Below are 17,811 nucleotides of genomic sequence, written 5' to 3' on the forward strand. Positions count from 1 at the left end.
CATATATGTATCAAAAGATTAATACATTTTCGATATTAATTAATTTAATGCATTACTTATGCATTTATTATGGTAATATGAATTACTGATGTTAATTAACTTGATCATAATATCATGTATCATTGTATTTTGTTACCATAATATACATATTAAATGTAAAATTATTTTGCTCTGTGTGTATGTGTGTGAGTGTGTGTGTATACATGCATATTTTTAAAATATATAATGATTGAGATCATATCATGAGACGAGTAGTGGTACAATTAAAAGGGATTAGATATCGCGGAAATTAGGAACGAGAACGCAAATTAGAATGATCGCGGCAGCATTCGAATCCTCACGACGATGTGACGAGGAAGTTGCAGATATCATTTACACGCGACATTGTAAACGTACGCGATGGGCGGCGGCGGCGGTCGCAGCCGCTGCTAATGACGCACTATCGACATATCAATGGCGGGCTGCGGTGTGCGCATTAATAATCCATGTGATTACCATCGAGCAAACTCATCCCGGGCTCGCGCCATGACGTATTCATGGCGTTCATCGTCCGACCCGTTCGCCCGCCCCCGCCCCGTGTCGGATGGAAATCGTGGTTTTCATCTCCCTCTCTTCCTGGTTTTCAATCAAGCAGAACCAAAACTAACATCTCGGTAAAACCCGATTAAAAACCCGAAAAAAAAAATTGTAAAATTAAAAAATAAAGATGGGAAAGTGCCTTATAGTTTCTTAGCAATCTCTCCCGATTCCGATAGTCTATATTTCTCCCTAACTTTAATTTCAGATATCAATTTAAAAAGTTTCAAAAGAAAATCCAAATTTGAAACCTGATATAATATAAGAGCACATAATATAAGAATAGCGTATAAAATATAAAATAAGAAATATGAAATAAATAAAATATAAAATATGAAATGACAAAAAGAGAGAGATGTAGATAAAAAAATGGATGGAGACAATACTTGATAACGCAATTATGATGAAAATGCAATATTATAGATATTGACTGGCAAACATACACCCTTCCCGCCATTACCATCTATACCGCGGTCGGTGATTTTCGTGTTCCGGGCTGCGCAAACTAATCACAACTCGCTCCTTAATTAGAAATTAGGCGGTAGCATTCGGCCCCGAACTTTGGGGCGCTGAGCGCCGAGCTGAATTTTTCACGCGGACGAAACTAGAATCGATCGCCAGCTGCGGGGGACGCGGAATTAAATCGCGGGGACAGCAGCAAAGCGAGAGCGGGGGCGAGGGCGGGGAGGGGAGGGGAGGGGAGAGTAAAAAATCAACGGTAGTGGTCTATCGATGGATATTCCGCAGTCGCGCAATTTTCGTCCCGATTATTTATTTGCCGTCAATTAATCCGTTTATGACCGTTGAATTTCGTTTATTAATTCCTTCATTTGTTTGTCTATTTATCGAACGGATTTACGATATCGTTTCCCTGGTTATCCGTCTGTTTATTTACGAATTTATCTATTTATTTATTTATTTGTCTATTTACACGCTTTTATAATAGCTATAGTCGACTAACCAATTTATTTTTATGTATGTACGTTTACAGTTTTATTTATTTGTTTATTTATTTATTCATATAAGAACAGCATCTTATTAAGGCAACATAATTTCAGTTGGTTATAAAAAAATATCTTATTAAGTGTGTTACTAATCCTGAAGAATAGAGCGAGCCGAAGCAAAAAGAAGAAACTAGAAAAATAGAGAAAGGTCGAAGGCAATCGCGAGGCCATAATAGCTGCACCAATTGCTAATAATGATTTACGTAATTACGATGGAGTTCGATATGCGACAGAGCGCGAACAGGAGTTGGCGGAAAAAGGCGGAGAGCGAGCGATGAGATAAAGGAGAACGTAAAAGGGTTGAGTTATTGCTCTCGTCGCCTCGATCGAGATTAATTCCGCATGGATCCTGTTCATTTAAGAACTTATCGATCGATCGATCGATCGATCATGCGATCACGCAGAACGGCTTCCGAGAAGACGAGTAATCCCACAGGAATTTCGCGCCCTCTGACTATCGCAATAAGTTTCTGTTTCGCCCTCGATCGCAAAACTATCTCGTAATGTCTTACTACTCGAAGAGTTCTTTTTCTGCAAAATGATTTTCTTGCAAAGTGCAATTTGCTTGCATCAATATGAAATATTTTCGGTAAAAGGTGCTCTACCGCAGAAAGCCTCGATCTCTCGTAATCTTTTAAAAATCTTGAAGATACGAAGAGGGAAAAATAGAGTTACTTAGAAAGAAAAAAAGAGTAGACTGTGTCGGAAAATGTAGATTTGTCGAACGGCAATTATTCGTGATAGCGAAAAAGTTTCCTCTCTCTCTGACAAATACTCTTGCCGGAGGGACACGGTTCGAGGAGGAATCGTGACCGGCGCAAGTTTTAATTGCTCGACGATTAAAAGTTTCCGCATCGTTCGAGACACTCGTTTCGAGAGATCGAGCGTTGCGTGAGACGGCGACTCTTCCGCTAGAATCTAGGAAAATCTACAGAGTAGAAGAAGCGGGCTATATACTGTAAACTCTCCCGCGACACGAAAACGCGCAATTCAAAAGTTTCAGATTAAATCTATTATTTATTAAATTAAATCCGCTGATAATTGATTAATTTCTAATTACTTTCGTTTTAAAAATTGTTAAGAAAAATTACATATTAATCTCGAGCGGTGATTCGAAGAAACGAGAATCGTGGGAGCGCGACTAGACTGATAAAAAAAAAAATACCTCGATCGGAAGAATTCACCTGTCCGAGAATTCACCGTTACCGAGATTTATGTTCCGCGTGTCCTCGAATGCGAGTGTTTAAAAAAGGATACATCTCTTGGAAGAAGTCCAGATGCGGCGGCTGAAGGATGTCCAGCGCGGAAAGTACCTGCAAAAAGAAAAGAAACGGAAAGCGATTGAGTATCTCGTCCTTTGACTGAGAGAGAGAGAGAGAGAGAGAGAGAGAGAGAGAGAGAGAAATAGTGCAATCGATCCTCCTTTCTCGTGCAAAAGTGCACGAGCACGGAATCTAGCAGCCGGAAGATGGGAAAGGACGACGCGCGATCTAATCCCCGGGGAAATAAAACGCGGAAATTTCCGTTGCGTTCACTACATGACTTACATAGAGCGAAAAAGAGAGGATTTATCGAATGTTCGTTTAAATATATTTCATGTTAAACGGTATATAATTTGTTTACAAAGCATGTTTAAAACAAGAATTTTACTTATTGCTAATTAATTATATTATTTATTATTATCACAGTGATTATTTAATTAAATAATTTCTATAAAATACGCTGTGCCGTAATGTATGTTCAGGTAATTATGAAATCTGTGAGAATCTGAAAACCCCTAATTTTAATCTTATAAAAAAAAAGAATGTTTTGTATACTTTTCATAGTGAACAAAATTAAATGTAAATTATTACAATGTCAAAAATATTTAATAATTACAATTATTAAATTATTTAATAATATGTTAAAAGAATATACATTTACTATTATAATAAAAAATGTACTCAAAGATAATTATTATAATTAAAATTGTCGAAAGCTACATCTGGAAATTCGATATCGATTCTTTATCGATATAAAAAAATTGCGTTTTTATTTTTTTATTCCACATTTCAGATATAAAAGAGTAACGTCTTTTCATTTTATTTTTTTATTCACCATTTCCGATATAAGATACTTTCCTGTCTCTGTTATGTTACGGTATTCACATCGATCATACTTGATATTGATGCAATAAATAATACTACTTACGTTATCGTGTTTGAAGAAGCAAAGCATTTTCAATTCCCTGAAGACTCGCTTGCTGCTTACGAGACTTTGAAAGACGTTCGGCAGTTTTTTTAAGGCTACTCTCCTGCCATCCCTCGGATCCGTGACAGCCCTGGAAATCACACAAAAATAATACAAAAATTAATATTTTTCGTTTTATCTCAATCGCGAAAAAGACAAGATTTATTTCGGTAAAAATAGAAAAAAATTTCTATTTATTATTATCGTGCGTTGATTGCACGTTCATACAAGATCAAAGTTATAAAGTAGTCATCACATATAATTTTATCACGACTATTGTATATACATATTTAAAATGATAATTCTCGATTTTCCTTCTTCTTTCAATTAATTTCATTAATTTATTCCTTCTTTTAATTTATTATTATTTGTCGCCGCTACACACACACACACACGCGCGCGCGCATACATTATTTCCTATTTTATTATGTTTCATAAAATATAAAATATCTTATAAAAAAATTGTAAAAAGAAAACATCTGCATACATAAAAAAGAAAAAAAAGTCACACGATGATTAAAACCGTCTTATATCCCGTCTTAAATTTACAATCTATTATAGCTCGAAGTCTCTTTTCGAGATTAAGGAAAATCTTTCATTAAAGAAAAAATGAGCCGATTTCAATTTTAATTTCGCGATCGAGAAAAGGGATGGGGGAAGGGTTATTGGAAAATGATCGACTAAATAATGGCGGAAGCTTGCATTGTGGATAAATCTGGAAACATGAATAGGGAACAACGTGACTGCCTCTATTCTCGTTAGTCTCTCCCAGTCTCTCCTATATATACTAGTTCCGAGAATAATTATTATCCCTGCAATTAGTCCGTTTACTGCTACGGGTTCGATTTCATTGTCGAGTGTTGTTGTTACCACAAACCGACGATTTCGATTTACGAGAATCAGAGGAGTAGAGAAAGAGAGAATCCGCGATGCCCGGCTGAAATCCCATTTTCGGTCGTCGCCTATGCGGCATATCGTCTGCCCAGACAGATAAAGTAATTTCTCGTTTTTGAACGGAGTGAGAGGAAGCAGGATATGGAGAACGAGGAGAAAGAGGAGGAGGAAAATGAGTTTTCGATCCGTGACAATTGCACGATATATTGATATAAAAAGTACGTAACAGAAATTTAAAGAAATTTTTAAATTTTAAAATTAAATATAAATACATTTATAAATATAAGAATAAAAATATCGATATATTTATATTTATTTTTATCAAGATATCGATCATAATATATACTTAGGTAACAAGATAACGACAAGAAAAATTCTCTAGCATAAGTTTGGAAATTAAATAGAAAATGAAAATTATATGAAATTAGAGTAAATTCGTGTGTGCGACAACCATTTATTATTATATATATATACTAAATTTAAAGAATTAAAAAAACAATAATAATTATATAAACAATTAACAGATTATATAAACAACTAACAGGTTGTTAGATTATAAAAATAGTTAGACTACCGTTACTTCTTTATAATCGTTATTTTATTATCAATTTTCATATATCATTATTATAATTATATTTCGCAATTTATTTATTTTTGAATTTATTTTTGAACGCTTTCGTAATTAGTTTTACATAAGGTGAACGAGAACGACAAGCTACGTGCGTACTAATCGGGTCGCAATCGTTAGCTTCGTTATAGCCCGCTAAATCGATTGGTTTGCGCGAGACGGTCGACTCTCGTACGTAGTCCCGCAACACATTCTCGCGCGCGTGTGTGTGTGTACGCGAGTCGAAAAAAATAAACGAGAATAAATAAACGAGACTGTCGATAAGCGGGCAAAACGGGCCCATTATCTCGAGTGTGTCGCCTCTTTGAGCGCCACTCTCATATGTATTTTCAACCAGTCGGATTTCCGTTCATTGCGCCATCGTATGATTTCAATGAAACGTCGAATCAAAGAAGCAAAAAATTGTAGAAATTCTCGCAATTACACATAGTCGGAGAATTTTTTTTTTTTTTTGTTAAAAAATATGTCGGTTAAAACTTTTGCGTTGAATATTTAACACATTTATATTTATATTATGTTAAATTGAGACAAAAATTTGTGTTGACATACATCGCAGTTTGGGTCATGCGATGTATGTTAAATTTGACATAAATTTTCCAACTGTGTATACATATAAATTAATTAATTAAATTAAATTCTAATTATACTCAACAATATTCTGACAGAATTCATAATTTTCGGTTTAAAACATTAAAATTTTGAGAGAGGACAAAAACGATAAAAATGATATTTTTCGAATAAATAATAAAAAAAATCAATATTTTCGTTAATGAAACGTCATCTCTCAAATTCGACGTCGATATTTCCCGAAAATTACGACGATTCTTCAGTTTCTTCAGACATTTTCCATTCGATTTATCCGCAAAAATTAGCGTACAACGACGTTAATTACGTCGTCGAGCTTCTTGGAGTAGTAGAATAAACAAAAAGAAAGGGAGGGAAAAAAAAGAGGTGAACGAGCCGTCGCGAACCGACGAGAGATTAAGGTCGATCCACGAAGCCGAGCGAGTCACGAACGTAGAAAGGTACGACGACCTTCGAAAAGGGTCAACGCACCCGTCGCTGGTGCGCCGAGCGTAGTAAACGGAAGTGAAGTCACGAATTTCGGAGCGGAACGACCGTGAAATGATGCGATGCGCGAGTGGACGGAAAGGGGAGAGGGAGAGGGAGAGGGAGGGGGGGGAAGGTAACTCGCCCCCGGGGACCCAGTGTCGCGGTTTAGGCTATGTTTATTCATTCGAAATCCCGGCGACGAGCCGACGACGGGACTCGCTTCTGTACACACACGTACATACGACGCGCAATCGCCGGTGGACTCTCGCTGCCGGAAGTGGCAAGGGTTATTGCCGAAATGAGCATGTTGCTTTAGATGAGAAATGAGATGCAAATGTGTCGAATTATTACTGTATGTATGTATTTCCAAAGAAACTGTATTAGGCTCGCGAATTATGAAGCACCCTGTATATCCTAATCGTTCCGAAGAGAAGAGAAAGTAGTATTCAAAAAAAAAAAAAATGAGGAAGCGAATTGTTGACAGAAAAAAAGATTTAATTTTATATATTGGAAATTAATTGGCGAATATATTTAGGTCCATAACGATTCAATCAAAGATATATGCATAGATTAATTTTCCTATATTTTAATTTTCGAGTCTTGCAACGATACGTACGTCGTGAAGTCTCTCTGGGGGTGTCGTGGGATGGGTTTAGTGGGCGATAAGAAAACTAATAACTTTGAATCTGATTAGGGTGTTGGTTTTCGTGTCTCGTCACCTCGTTGACGAGACACGATTTCTTCGTTATTTGAGAGAGTTCTTTGTTAAAAGAGGTCGTCGGACGAAGAGTCTCGCGAGTGATTCACCTGCTGCCGAAGAATGTTCAAAGTATCATTGTCGCCAGTATTCTTTTTATCGTGGCAAACAAATAGCGAACAATTGTCCGCGCGATATTTCGCAAACTAAGACGGTTATCGCGGGTGATAATATAGCCTTGATCGTATATCGCACATTGAACTCGTTATGCGCTCACTGTAAGAGTATATATATAAAAAAAAAAAGTTTCAATTTTACGCTTCCATTTGAAGGCATTCGAGGAAAGCTTTCGATGCTTTTCTGGATGTTACGTTACATCCGCGAATGCATCCAAAACATGTATAATAGCCAAAACAGAATGCTGTGTTACGCGTATCAATATCAGGCCGGTTTTATTTTATCGGCCGCGACCCCTCTCTGATGCAAACAAATGAAAAATAAAATGACGGCTCGGTGCGCAATCAAATAAATTAATAAAAATAAGAGAAAAAGGAAAAGAATTTTTCCGAACCGGAATATATTTCACTGCGCAAGGTATTTTATCCGCAGGATATTTTAAATGGTATTGGTACAAATTTAAATATCACATGCGATCATTTGTGATATCAATATTTACGCGCGAATTTTTTCGCGACGCAAGCATTGTATTTAATAATAAGGGATGTTAAAAATAATTAAGTGGTAAGGGATGTATTAAGATATGTATTAGAAATATGTGTGTACACACATGTATACTAAAAGTGTGTATATGATTTTTTGATCTTTTATTTTATTTCATATTTGATTTACGCAATTTTATATTTGCATTATTCATTCGATTTCGTACTCTCTTGTGGTCTCTTTTTTTAATATAAAAATTATTTATATAGTCTTATTAATCGTAAAAAACAATATTCGAAGATAATTTCGAGATTTTTATTAAGTGATTTGTAGAATTGAATAATTACGAAAATAAACTTTCTATATTGCTTGTGTGATTGGGATTTATTATTAAAATTGCGACACGATCGAGAAGTATACGTATTTTGCTTGAAATTGGACAAAGAATTTTTGCGGCGAAGAGAAAGCGTGCAACTTTTGTTGGGATATCCTGCATTTTAAAAGACGACAGATGTTTCGTAGGAACAAACATCCCCATTTAAAATCGTGCTCGAACGTGATCCTTTCGCCACGTGGCGAACGCGGTACGTCACGTATCTCGATGGACATATGGTCGATGGATCGCTTTTGTGTGTACAAAGTATTCCGGAATGGAGGGAAATATCGATATCTATCTCACAAAGTATAATTCTAATAATTACTCTTTAAACAAGATATTTTGACATCTGTACCTTAGATTAAAATTCGATAAAAGAAATAGTCCACTGTACGATTGAACGAACGGTAGTGGAATTGCTCTTTGTGCATTTCGTGAAAAGCCATAATAATTTATAATAAAAGCCTTAATAATTTTTAATTAATAATTTACAATAATTTATAACATGAAAGCCATTAGCGTAATATTTTGATCTCTTGTGGGAAAAAATTTATTAAAAAAAAAACTCTAAAAAACTCCATGCTATGTGTGTGTATTTATTATGCCTTAATTCTAGAATATCCTTTAAAAAATACGGCAAAAGAAAAGAAGCGTTTCATCTGTCAATCTAGCATCTGGCGACGTATATCATTCTCGCCTTCGAAAATTGCGGTCCCCGCATCGCGCAACTTTGCAGTTTCAAAGAAGCTTGACGTATCAACGACGTTGAAAAGACACACGTAGCTGCAATTTGCAAACGGCTGCCGACCGAATGCCGCATAATTACAACGTTTCCTGGGGAAAGCTCGCGTGCAACGCAAGCGTCGTTGCAACATTGCAACGCGCGCATCTCACAACAAAAGCGGCGTTTCAAAGGAAAATTGGTGCAACAGAGATGCGCGTTTTTCGTTGCTAAGAATAAAAAAAAAAAAAAAAATTTTAAAAATAACGCAAAAGAAGATCACAAAGGATTCGCGGGCGATAACGGATTGTTTTTGAAGGGGACAGTGCATGCACTATCTCTCGTGTATCGCAATCGAGAGAGAAGAGGGAGAGGATTTCAAGAAGATATCATATCTCGAGAGGAAATTAATTTTAAATGAAATTACGAGATACAAATTCGTGAATTAATTCTTATTGAGTTTCTTATGAGAATTTTTATTTTTCCTCTGTTTCTCTCAAGCAATTGTTTGGATTACCAAAGCGTGATATATTTCCACATAAATTTTAAACGTAAGAAAAGTAGGTAGCCTCGAGAAACATCCGTTGCACTTTATCGCAGTGTTTCTTCGACAAAGTTCGAGATCGTTTCTTTCACGAATCTCACTTATTGCGTTCCAGTCCGCAGAATAAGATTAAATATTATTTTAAGTAGGTGAGGAAAGGGATGTCTCTTCGAAGCCATGTGGGCACAGGTAAAAAGCGAGCGAGAGCAAAAAAAGAGAGATTATCGATTTCTCACACGCATGCCAATTATCGTCTATACGCGAATGGCAAGGTGCAAAACTTTTAAATCTTTTCGAAAATCTAAGGAATGTATAAAAAGCCATCGGGATATATCTACGAGGTAAAATCTCGAGTGATCGACCGGGATGCGATAAATAAATATTATAGAAATCAAATTAAAATATAATTATTATTTCAAGATTCGTAAACATAAAGAATTATATTAAAATAATTTCTCTCGTACGTATGATTAAAAGGATATTTACTATAAAAATCTTACTTATTTAAAATTATATAGAATTTATTAATGATATATCAGGGTAAGCCTGATGTTCCAATAATTGAAAAATTATTCCTATAAAAAATATTTCTTTGAAGAAGTTACAACAGATATTGTTGAGCGTAAACTTTTCTCGAATTACGGAGGCAGTTGATAAAAATTGCATCATGCAAGAGATGGTATCATCCGATACCATCTGACTCGATTCACGGAAGGTTGTGCCGTCGCAGGAAAAACGCTGCTAGGGCTCACAAAAACACAAGCGATAGCCATCTCTTCGCATCTCGCGCGCGCAAAGCCGACAGCTGCTGTCGGCATCAGGCTCACCTGCAGCTGCTGCACCTGCGCTCGTAAGGCGTGTGTATGTACTCACCTGCGTCTCGCAAGTGACCCGCGGCCAGAGCGCGTAACCAGAGTAACGACAATAAAAAGAGAGACAGAGAGAGAGAGAGAGAAGAGAGAGAGAGAGAGAGAGAAAGAGAGCGAGTGCGTTTAGTAATATCGCACTTCCGACTCCACGCATATTGAGATAGGTCACAAAGACGCCGAGGATATATAGAAAGATCGCTGTCGCGCGTTAACACGGATTAATGTTAGTGCGTAACGCAATGCGTAATGCATAATCGCGAACGGCGAGAGTCGTTTGCCACGAATCGTCGTGTATCGTTTGGCGAAATTTATCGTTCATTGATCCCTACACGCGTTGCATTGTGTGACGATGCACTTGTGTAAATTGGCGTGCAATAATGTTTACGATATGTCGCGTCGTTCATTACGGATTACTATACCGTGTGTGCTGCATTCGATAACAAATTATCTTATAAAAAGATCTTACATGCAAAACAGATTGGCGAAAGTTAAAATTAAGGAAAATGTATTAAAGTAATGAAAATTAAGAAAACTTTAATATAAGGTATATTATAATATAATAATCAAATATATTTAATAAAGTAAAAAAAAAAGTAATTAAACAAGATGTGTAAAAATTATATTGAAACAGATAACAAAAGAATTCAAAAGGTAATTTATTTAAATATTCTAGTCAAATTATTTTACCGAAATAAAAAAGAGAGCTATTTTGTTAATGATTTATATTTAAAAATTCATATTTTTTAAAGAAAGTAAAATCTCATTTTTGTACGTATTTATATTTGATTTATTCCAAGTTAAATGAATTTAAAAAAAAAAAAACTATTTTAGCTTTTTATTAATTTTGTCTGCTAGAGAAGTGCCGAGATGCATTTATTGATGATCGCGAACGCAACCCCGAATCGCAACATAAAAATGCGATAAAAATAAATAAGAAACTCCTCGAGAAAATCCCCAAGCACGTTAATATTCGAAGCGAACTGTTCAGCGGCAGTCTTTATTTCGCCATAGCCGAACAGACAACCATAAATCAGCTGAAACGCAGCTTCTTGTTTCGCGATCGCCGCCGGCAAAAGCTCGTCGTGAAACTATACGCGCCGTGATGGTTCTTTGTATCAAACCGAATGCGCTTCTCAGAGCTTCACTCTCGACAATATATATTTCCCTCACCGCGGTGAGCTTGCACAAGCGAGAGAATATTACGAAGAACATCGCGGCGTTAAGAAAAGAGGATAGGAGAAAGAACCCGACATACCCGAAAGAACCCGGCTATCTGTTTATGACAGATTTTTTTCCTGGCTTTTTGCGGATTTGTTCATTAAAGTTTCTCCTCGCGATCATTTTTAAATAAATAGATATATCGCAAAAAATAGCCTGTGGTTTTTTATCTACTTGTAACTTTTTTTTATTTAATTTATGTTTAAAATATATACTTATAATATTTGATATCAGTTGAATCAATTTAAATTTAGATTGCTTTTTATATAAACCACATCATTAAATAGTAAATCGTATATATCGATTGCATTGGTTTTATTCGTAATATTCGCGTGTTTTTTTTTTTTTTTTTCCTCTTATATATTATCAATTATAATCTCCAAATTATCATTTTCATAATCTTTTTCCTCCTGAATGTTTACAAATCGCAATCGTATTCACAGTTGCAAATGCACAATGTTGTGCGAATGCAATCGGGCGAAAGATCTCTCAAAAACATCTTACATTACTCGAAGATTTTCGCGAGTTTCACGGAATCGATCCTTTGAATATGAAACGTTCTGGCGTAAGTGCCGGGATGTATTTACGCTCGCAAGCTCAAGCGGTCGCGGAACTTCCGTCCAACTAGTTTGAATTTAACAAGGAGAAACCGCGGAGCGCTTCGGACGACGACGTGTCGTGGGACTTTGCGAGAGAGAACGTTTGCGTAATTATCCCGTGATAGGTTCTCGGCTCAAAGTTAGTGGCAGAGAAGCAATTCGTTCTCTCAATGAAATACACAGATCGCTCGTGAGAAATCCGGCAAGTGAAAAATCTGCGATACGACATGGAAAACATTTTCAATTCGTCGACATGAAAAATATTATTCTCACTTCCTATTAACTTTTAGTTCATTTGAAGAATTTGTCCCGTTTTCCTATTAACTTCAATTGTCAAAGATCTTGTTTTCTTTTTTTATTTTGTATTTTTTTAATCGCCCGTTTGAAATGTTTATCTCTTATTCAATTAGTGATTGACCGATAAATTTCTGTGCAACGTTTTTAATATTTTATCGAAAACTGTTGAAAACATTTTTTATTATTATTTTATTTATTATTTTACATTTTGTATATTTAAAAGAGTATATTCTATTAATAAAATATTCACTCAGTAATCTTATTTATATCTTTTGATATATTTTTTTTAATTTTTTTTATTACTATCAATAGAGTTTTATCGCCAATTTTTTTTCAAAAAAATTCTTATTTGCGAAATTCGTTTGGTTAACATTTTAACAGAGCCAGTTCTCCCCACAATATATTCGACACACAATTTCTGGTATCAGAATTGTGTTCTAAAATTTTTACGAAGGAAATTTCGGAGTTTCACGGTTCGTTTCCGCTTCGATTTTCCATTCTCCGCTTCCGGCGGTGGATCAATTGATACCGTGGGGTTTCGTGGGGGCCACGGGTGAAACGTGACCCGGCGAGATCCTGGGCGAGAAAACTGCAGCCACGGGAACACGCTCGTCTCCGCTCCGCAGCACCTCGTCGAGGAAAATGAGGCAGAGGCAGAGAGGAGGGAAGAAGAGAGAGAGAGAGAGAGAGAGAAAAGAGAAAGAATAAAAGAGAGAGGAACAGGGGCAAAGAGAGGAAGAGGAGATCTGTGGAGCGAAACCGGATGGAACGCCCGGTATATCTAGATGATTCGCCTGCATGCTTCGCTCGGCGCCCTTACGAAACCGGATAGCAGCAGCCCTCCGCATAGAGATAACTGATCTCTACACGCTTCGTTTCCACGAACCACCACGCTTGCGCTCTCTTACCATTGTTGTTAAATGTACATCATTATCATTTAAACATCTTATGCATTATCGAAATATTTCTATGAAGTCAATTTGCGTTAAAACTACATCGATCGTAAAAAGATCAGAGAAAGAAAATCAAATAAATAAGACTGATGAATGAAAATTTTGATAATGGAATATACTCTTTTTAAATATGCAAAACACAAAAAAAGATATTATAAAAATAATAAATAATAAAAAACTTTTTCAATAGTTTTCGATAAATATTAATTAATATTATATTAATAATAAATATTAATAAATATTAATTGATTAATCTATTTATTTAATTAAAAATGTTAAATAGAAATTTATCAGTCAATTGAAGAGATAAATATTTCCAATAGACCACTATTAGAGTAACAAAAAAAAAAAACGACGTATTTTCGGTATGTCCATATATGTAAAGAGAAAATTTGTAACGAATTATTATCAAAATGTACAATCGCTAAGTAGCAACATTCTATTTCTATTGTGCATGGTAGTATTGCGTGCCATGTTAAAGGTCAACCCTTTGAAAACCCAAAGCTCGTTCTCAACCCGCTTCGGAATTGCCTCTTGTTCCTCGAAATAGAATTTCCGAAAAATATAGCTGCTTTTTCCAACCACTAAAGTTGAAGAAGGAAAGTAGCGTTGGACATTTTATAGCGTGGCAATCGATAGAATTCGAGGTCGATCCGATAACCTTTGCTAATGGAGGCTCTCTATGGCACCGCGCGAGGAAGAGACGTCAGAATCGTGGGAGCCTAACGTGTCGGGGTCAACGGCATGTATAAATGAGCAGCTAACCCAACTGCAAACCATCACTTCAATCAGACATTCGAAAGGAAAAGAAAGAAATACGTTGGCTTATCGATGTTTTCATTCTTGTCGCTCTTATCCTCGAACAGAGATATCGTCCGCTTTAAATGCGCGGCACTTGATCGAGAAGGAAATCTTTTTTCCCCTCATTTGCCACTTGAATGCGAATCAAGAAAATGAATACTGCGAAATTTTGCGAAAGTCACATTCACTTTACGTGAATAATAAAAAAGAGATCGCGCAATTTGCAGAACTTAATTAATTTAATAAAAAATAGGATAAAAGCACAGAGTAACTTCCTTAATTAATTTAACTAAGACAGCTTTTATAAATAAATACCCGAGAACGAGCTCCAACTACAAGATCTCCTTTCTTTAAATCCAATTTATTAAATTTTTCTTAATAAATTATATTAAAAAAAAAATTGTAATAAGCTTCGTTAATAACCACTTTTCACTATTTAGTGAATTGACAAGAATCACTAACTAATTTATAGGACAAACCAGTCGTTAAGATGAAGAGGATAGTTTTTCTAAAAATCCCGGCTATAAAACAAAATCTCGAAATGTCAACGCGTATTAATGACGCATTTCAATGAGACACGATATGTAACGTGCTTGGACTTATCATGCGCGTCGACCGAATTTGAAATGGTCGGATGGTTCGTTTTGCGGTGCTCTAGTTTCTCACGGGCCTATGTCATTCCATTAGCATCGAGCCCTGAACTAGTTCGCGAAACAATAGATTGATTCCGAAGACAAGCCGGATTCGAAAATTCTTCCCTTTGGAACTGCTCCCGAAAATTGAGAGAATCTCGAACGGTGAGATATAACATATTGAGTATAAATAATTAATCAAAATGCCCCAATGTCTACTTTGAAATTAATGTTACAATCAAGCGCACAAGGTGATAACATAAGTAAATATTAATGTGCCGAGTACTTTAATACATAAAAATCGACTCAATTATCTTCCTTGTCTTATCGCGCTAATAAAACAGGATCAAATTATTTAAAGGAATCCGCGAATTTCTTTTAGTAATGTTATAAAGTCAAAACATTTTATAAATATATAAAAATGAATTTTTTTCCGGAAAAATATCGATCTTCAACTCGAGAAGGCATCTCTTCATCGGGATCGATGACGACTCCCCTAGCATTTATTCGCACCGTTTTTGTTTTTTTTCTGCCACGAATGACGTCACGCGAAACCTCGATATATGTGCGCCTGAATGTGCGGTTGCATGTGCATGCACACGTGTCGACGCGACGACAACGACGACGACCGGGAGGACAAAGATACTCGCCATCTGCGCCGCGACAGCTGCAACGTGCGACGGATGCACGTGGGGGAGGGGGATACACACGCACGCACACATATATATATATATATATATATATATATATATATATAGGTATATACATGTACAATGTGAAGAAGGGGTGCCGCTCCCCCGTGCGTCGTTAATCTACTTTCATTATATTTTCGCAATTGGCGCACTACGTGCGTGCATATTCTCTTCGGGGTACTCTTTATTTAACTTCCCAACCGTCATATACCACCCGTCGCAATTTTGCGACGGTTTCTTTCTTTCTTTACCCGCTTTTTTTCCTTCCACGCAATTTTTGTCATGCATCTAGACTATTATTATACACAATTGTTTTTGCGATTAATAATTTAATATCCATCTTGGCAGAAGTTATTTTCACGACTCTCAATGCGATTTCTATTTTCTTAGATAATAATAATTTTTTTAGAACTCTCGAGCAATCATTAACATTTGAACTTTATTGACTTAATATCGAAACAATGCTGAATTATGAACATGCGATATTTTAAATATATATTTCATATATTCTTTGAAAAATACAAACACATAAAGATAATTTCATTAATAAAGCTTACAACAATAAATAGATTTCATAAATGGCTTCCAAATTTCCACGCAATCTCAAAAGCAATATGTTATATGATCCAAGGATCCAAGAAATCAATAGAAACTAAAATATCTACTAATGCTTGCCGATCGTGTGGTTAAAGAACGCGCTGCCAGACAAAGACCTAAGCTGCGCTCAGAACCCAACAGAACGGACCTGTTTCACGACCGGGAGACCTTCGTGCACATACGCTCTCTCTCTTTCTCTCTCCCTCTTTTGTCTCTCTCTCTTTCTCTCGCGAGCAGGCTGGTGCCAGATCTAGTACTCGGGACGAATATCGCCGCGGCTGCTGGTCCAGGTCGTCTCGAGAGGAGGCTGCTCGAAGCAAAGAGCGATGAAGGAGAAACCGATTAGAGAAAGAGATTATTTAATATCCAAGCTAATTCCAAACTACCCACCCGCTATTTCTTTCTCGAGTCTCGAGTGTTTCATTAAAAAAATTAATAATAGTTTATTTTCATCCGTATCTCTTTGCTCATTATAATCAGAGGATTCGCGCGATCAACAACAATTAAAAATTATTATTATTTGTCTTTAATTATGATAAAGATAATTATGATAATTATTTTATTTGTACATAAATTTATACAAGTATGTTTCTCTTCCACGGATATTGGAATTTTCTTAATAAAATCATAATTATATTTTATAATCGCGTTCTTGCCAGTCAATCTCTCTGTGCTGATTTAACTAATCGCGAATCCGCAAAATCATACCGTGTGATGTGGCTCATTACGCTCGCGTTTTGCATAGTAATTCAGCTGAATTAATGCAATTCTATTAGGCTGCAATGACACGTCCATAAATCAACACCGGTTTATCTACGGTCGTCTATAATACCAGGTGATAAGATTTAACGAAATAATATGATATATATTTAATTACAAATCTGAAATAAGATATATATATATACAGAAATATTAGATATATAAAAAATATATAGAAACAAAATATTTGTTACATATTATTTACTTTTCCATTATTCACATATGTGAAAAGACACATTTTTATATAAATAAAAATACATTTAATCTAATAATATAGCAAAAAATATATCAATATATTTTGCGTGTAAATATACCTGGGTGCTATAAATTAGAGTATCGAATATCCAGGTTTCATATATCGTCTGGATCCCCGTGTTCTAAAACTCCGTCGTCGATTTTTTACAACATCTTTTCCTTCGCTCTCAGACGCGCGCGCGCGCATTCGTACCATCATAAATATTCATCCCGGCAATCCCGAACAAACTTTTGCTTCCCCTTTTCTCTCTCTCTGTCTCTCTTTCTCGCGGTCGGGGCCTCTCCACACGCATATAAATCGATATTGGCATCTATCGGCACCTCCGAGCCCCGCTCACTTTTCAACAGCCGGAAATGGGTTATCTATTCGGCTCGCGGCCGCTCTTCCTTTTTCCCCGTTTTCGGCACGAGGTCCTCGGGTTCTTTTTCCTTTTCTTTTTTTTTTTTTTTCGCCACGGTATATTTCACGCAAATCGACCTCGAAATTACCACGCTATCTCCATCCGTTATTTTCTTCGACGGCGCTTCGATAGTTGGCGAACATATGCGTTATTAACGCGCGAATCGTTATAAAAATTAATTGATTTCAGACAGATTTTTCTCATGGACATAAATTTTGAGGCTTGCATTAAACCTTATTTCGGTCGATCACTCTACATGATACAGAATCGATAATCAGTACAATCTGATCTATATTCAAATGTGATGATAATTCGATGAATCCGAGAGCCCGTTTAACAAAGAGTCGCGAATGCAC

General features: G+C 36.1%; 1 protein-coding gene across 1 annotated transcript in view; it reads right to left on the reverse strand.

Annotated features, from left to right (window-relative positions):
- Nucleotides 1-17,811, reverse strand: part of LOC126854709 (serine/threonine-protein kinase NLK) — a 91,210-nt gene that overhangs the window by 40,863 nt on the left and 32,536 nt on the right. The window contains exons 2-3 of the mRNA XM_050601690.1: nucleotides 3,771-3,900; nucleotides 2,838-2,893 (exon numbers count right to left, since the gene is read on the reverse strand). Of these exons, the coding sequence (XP_050457647.1) occupies nucleotides 2,838-2,893; nucleotides 3,771-3,900 (186 nt within the window). The remainder of the gene's footprint in view (nucleotides 1-2,837; nucleotides 2,894-3,770; nucleotides 3,901-17,811) is intronic.

Source organism: Cataglyphis hispanica, chromosome 14 (genome assembly GCF_021464435.1).
Source record: "Cataglyphis hispanica isolate Lineage 1 chromosome 14, ULB_Chis1_1.0, whole genome shotgun sequence".
NCBI lineage: Eukaryota > Metazoa > Arthropoda > Insecta > Hymenoptera > Formicidae > Cataglyphis > Cataglyphis hispanica.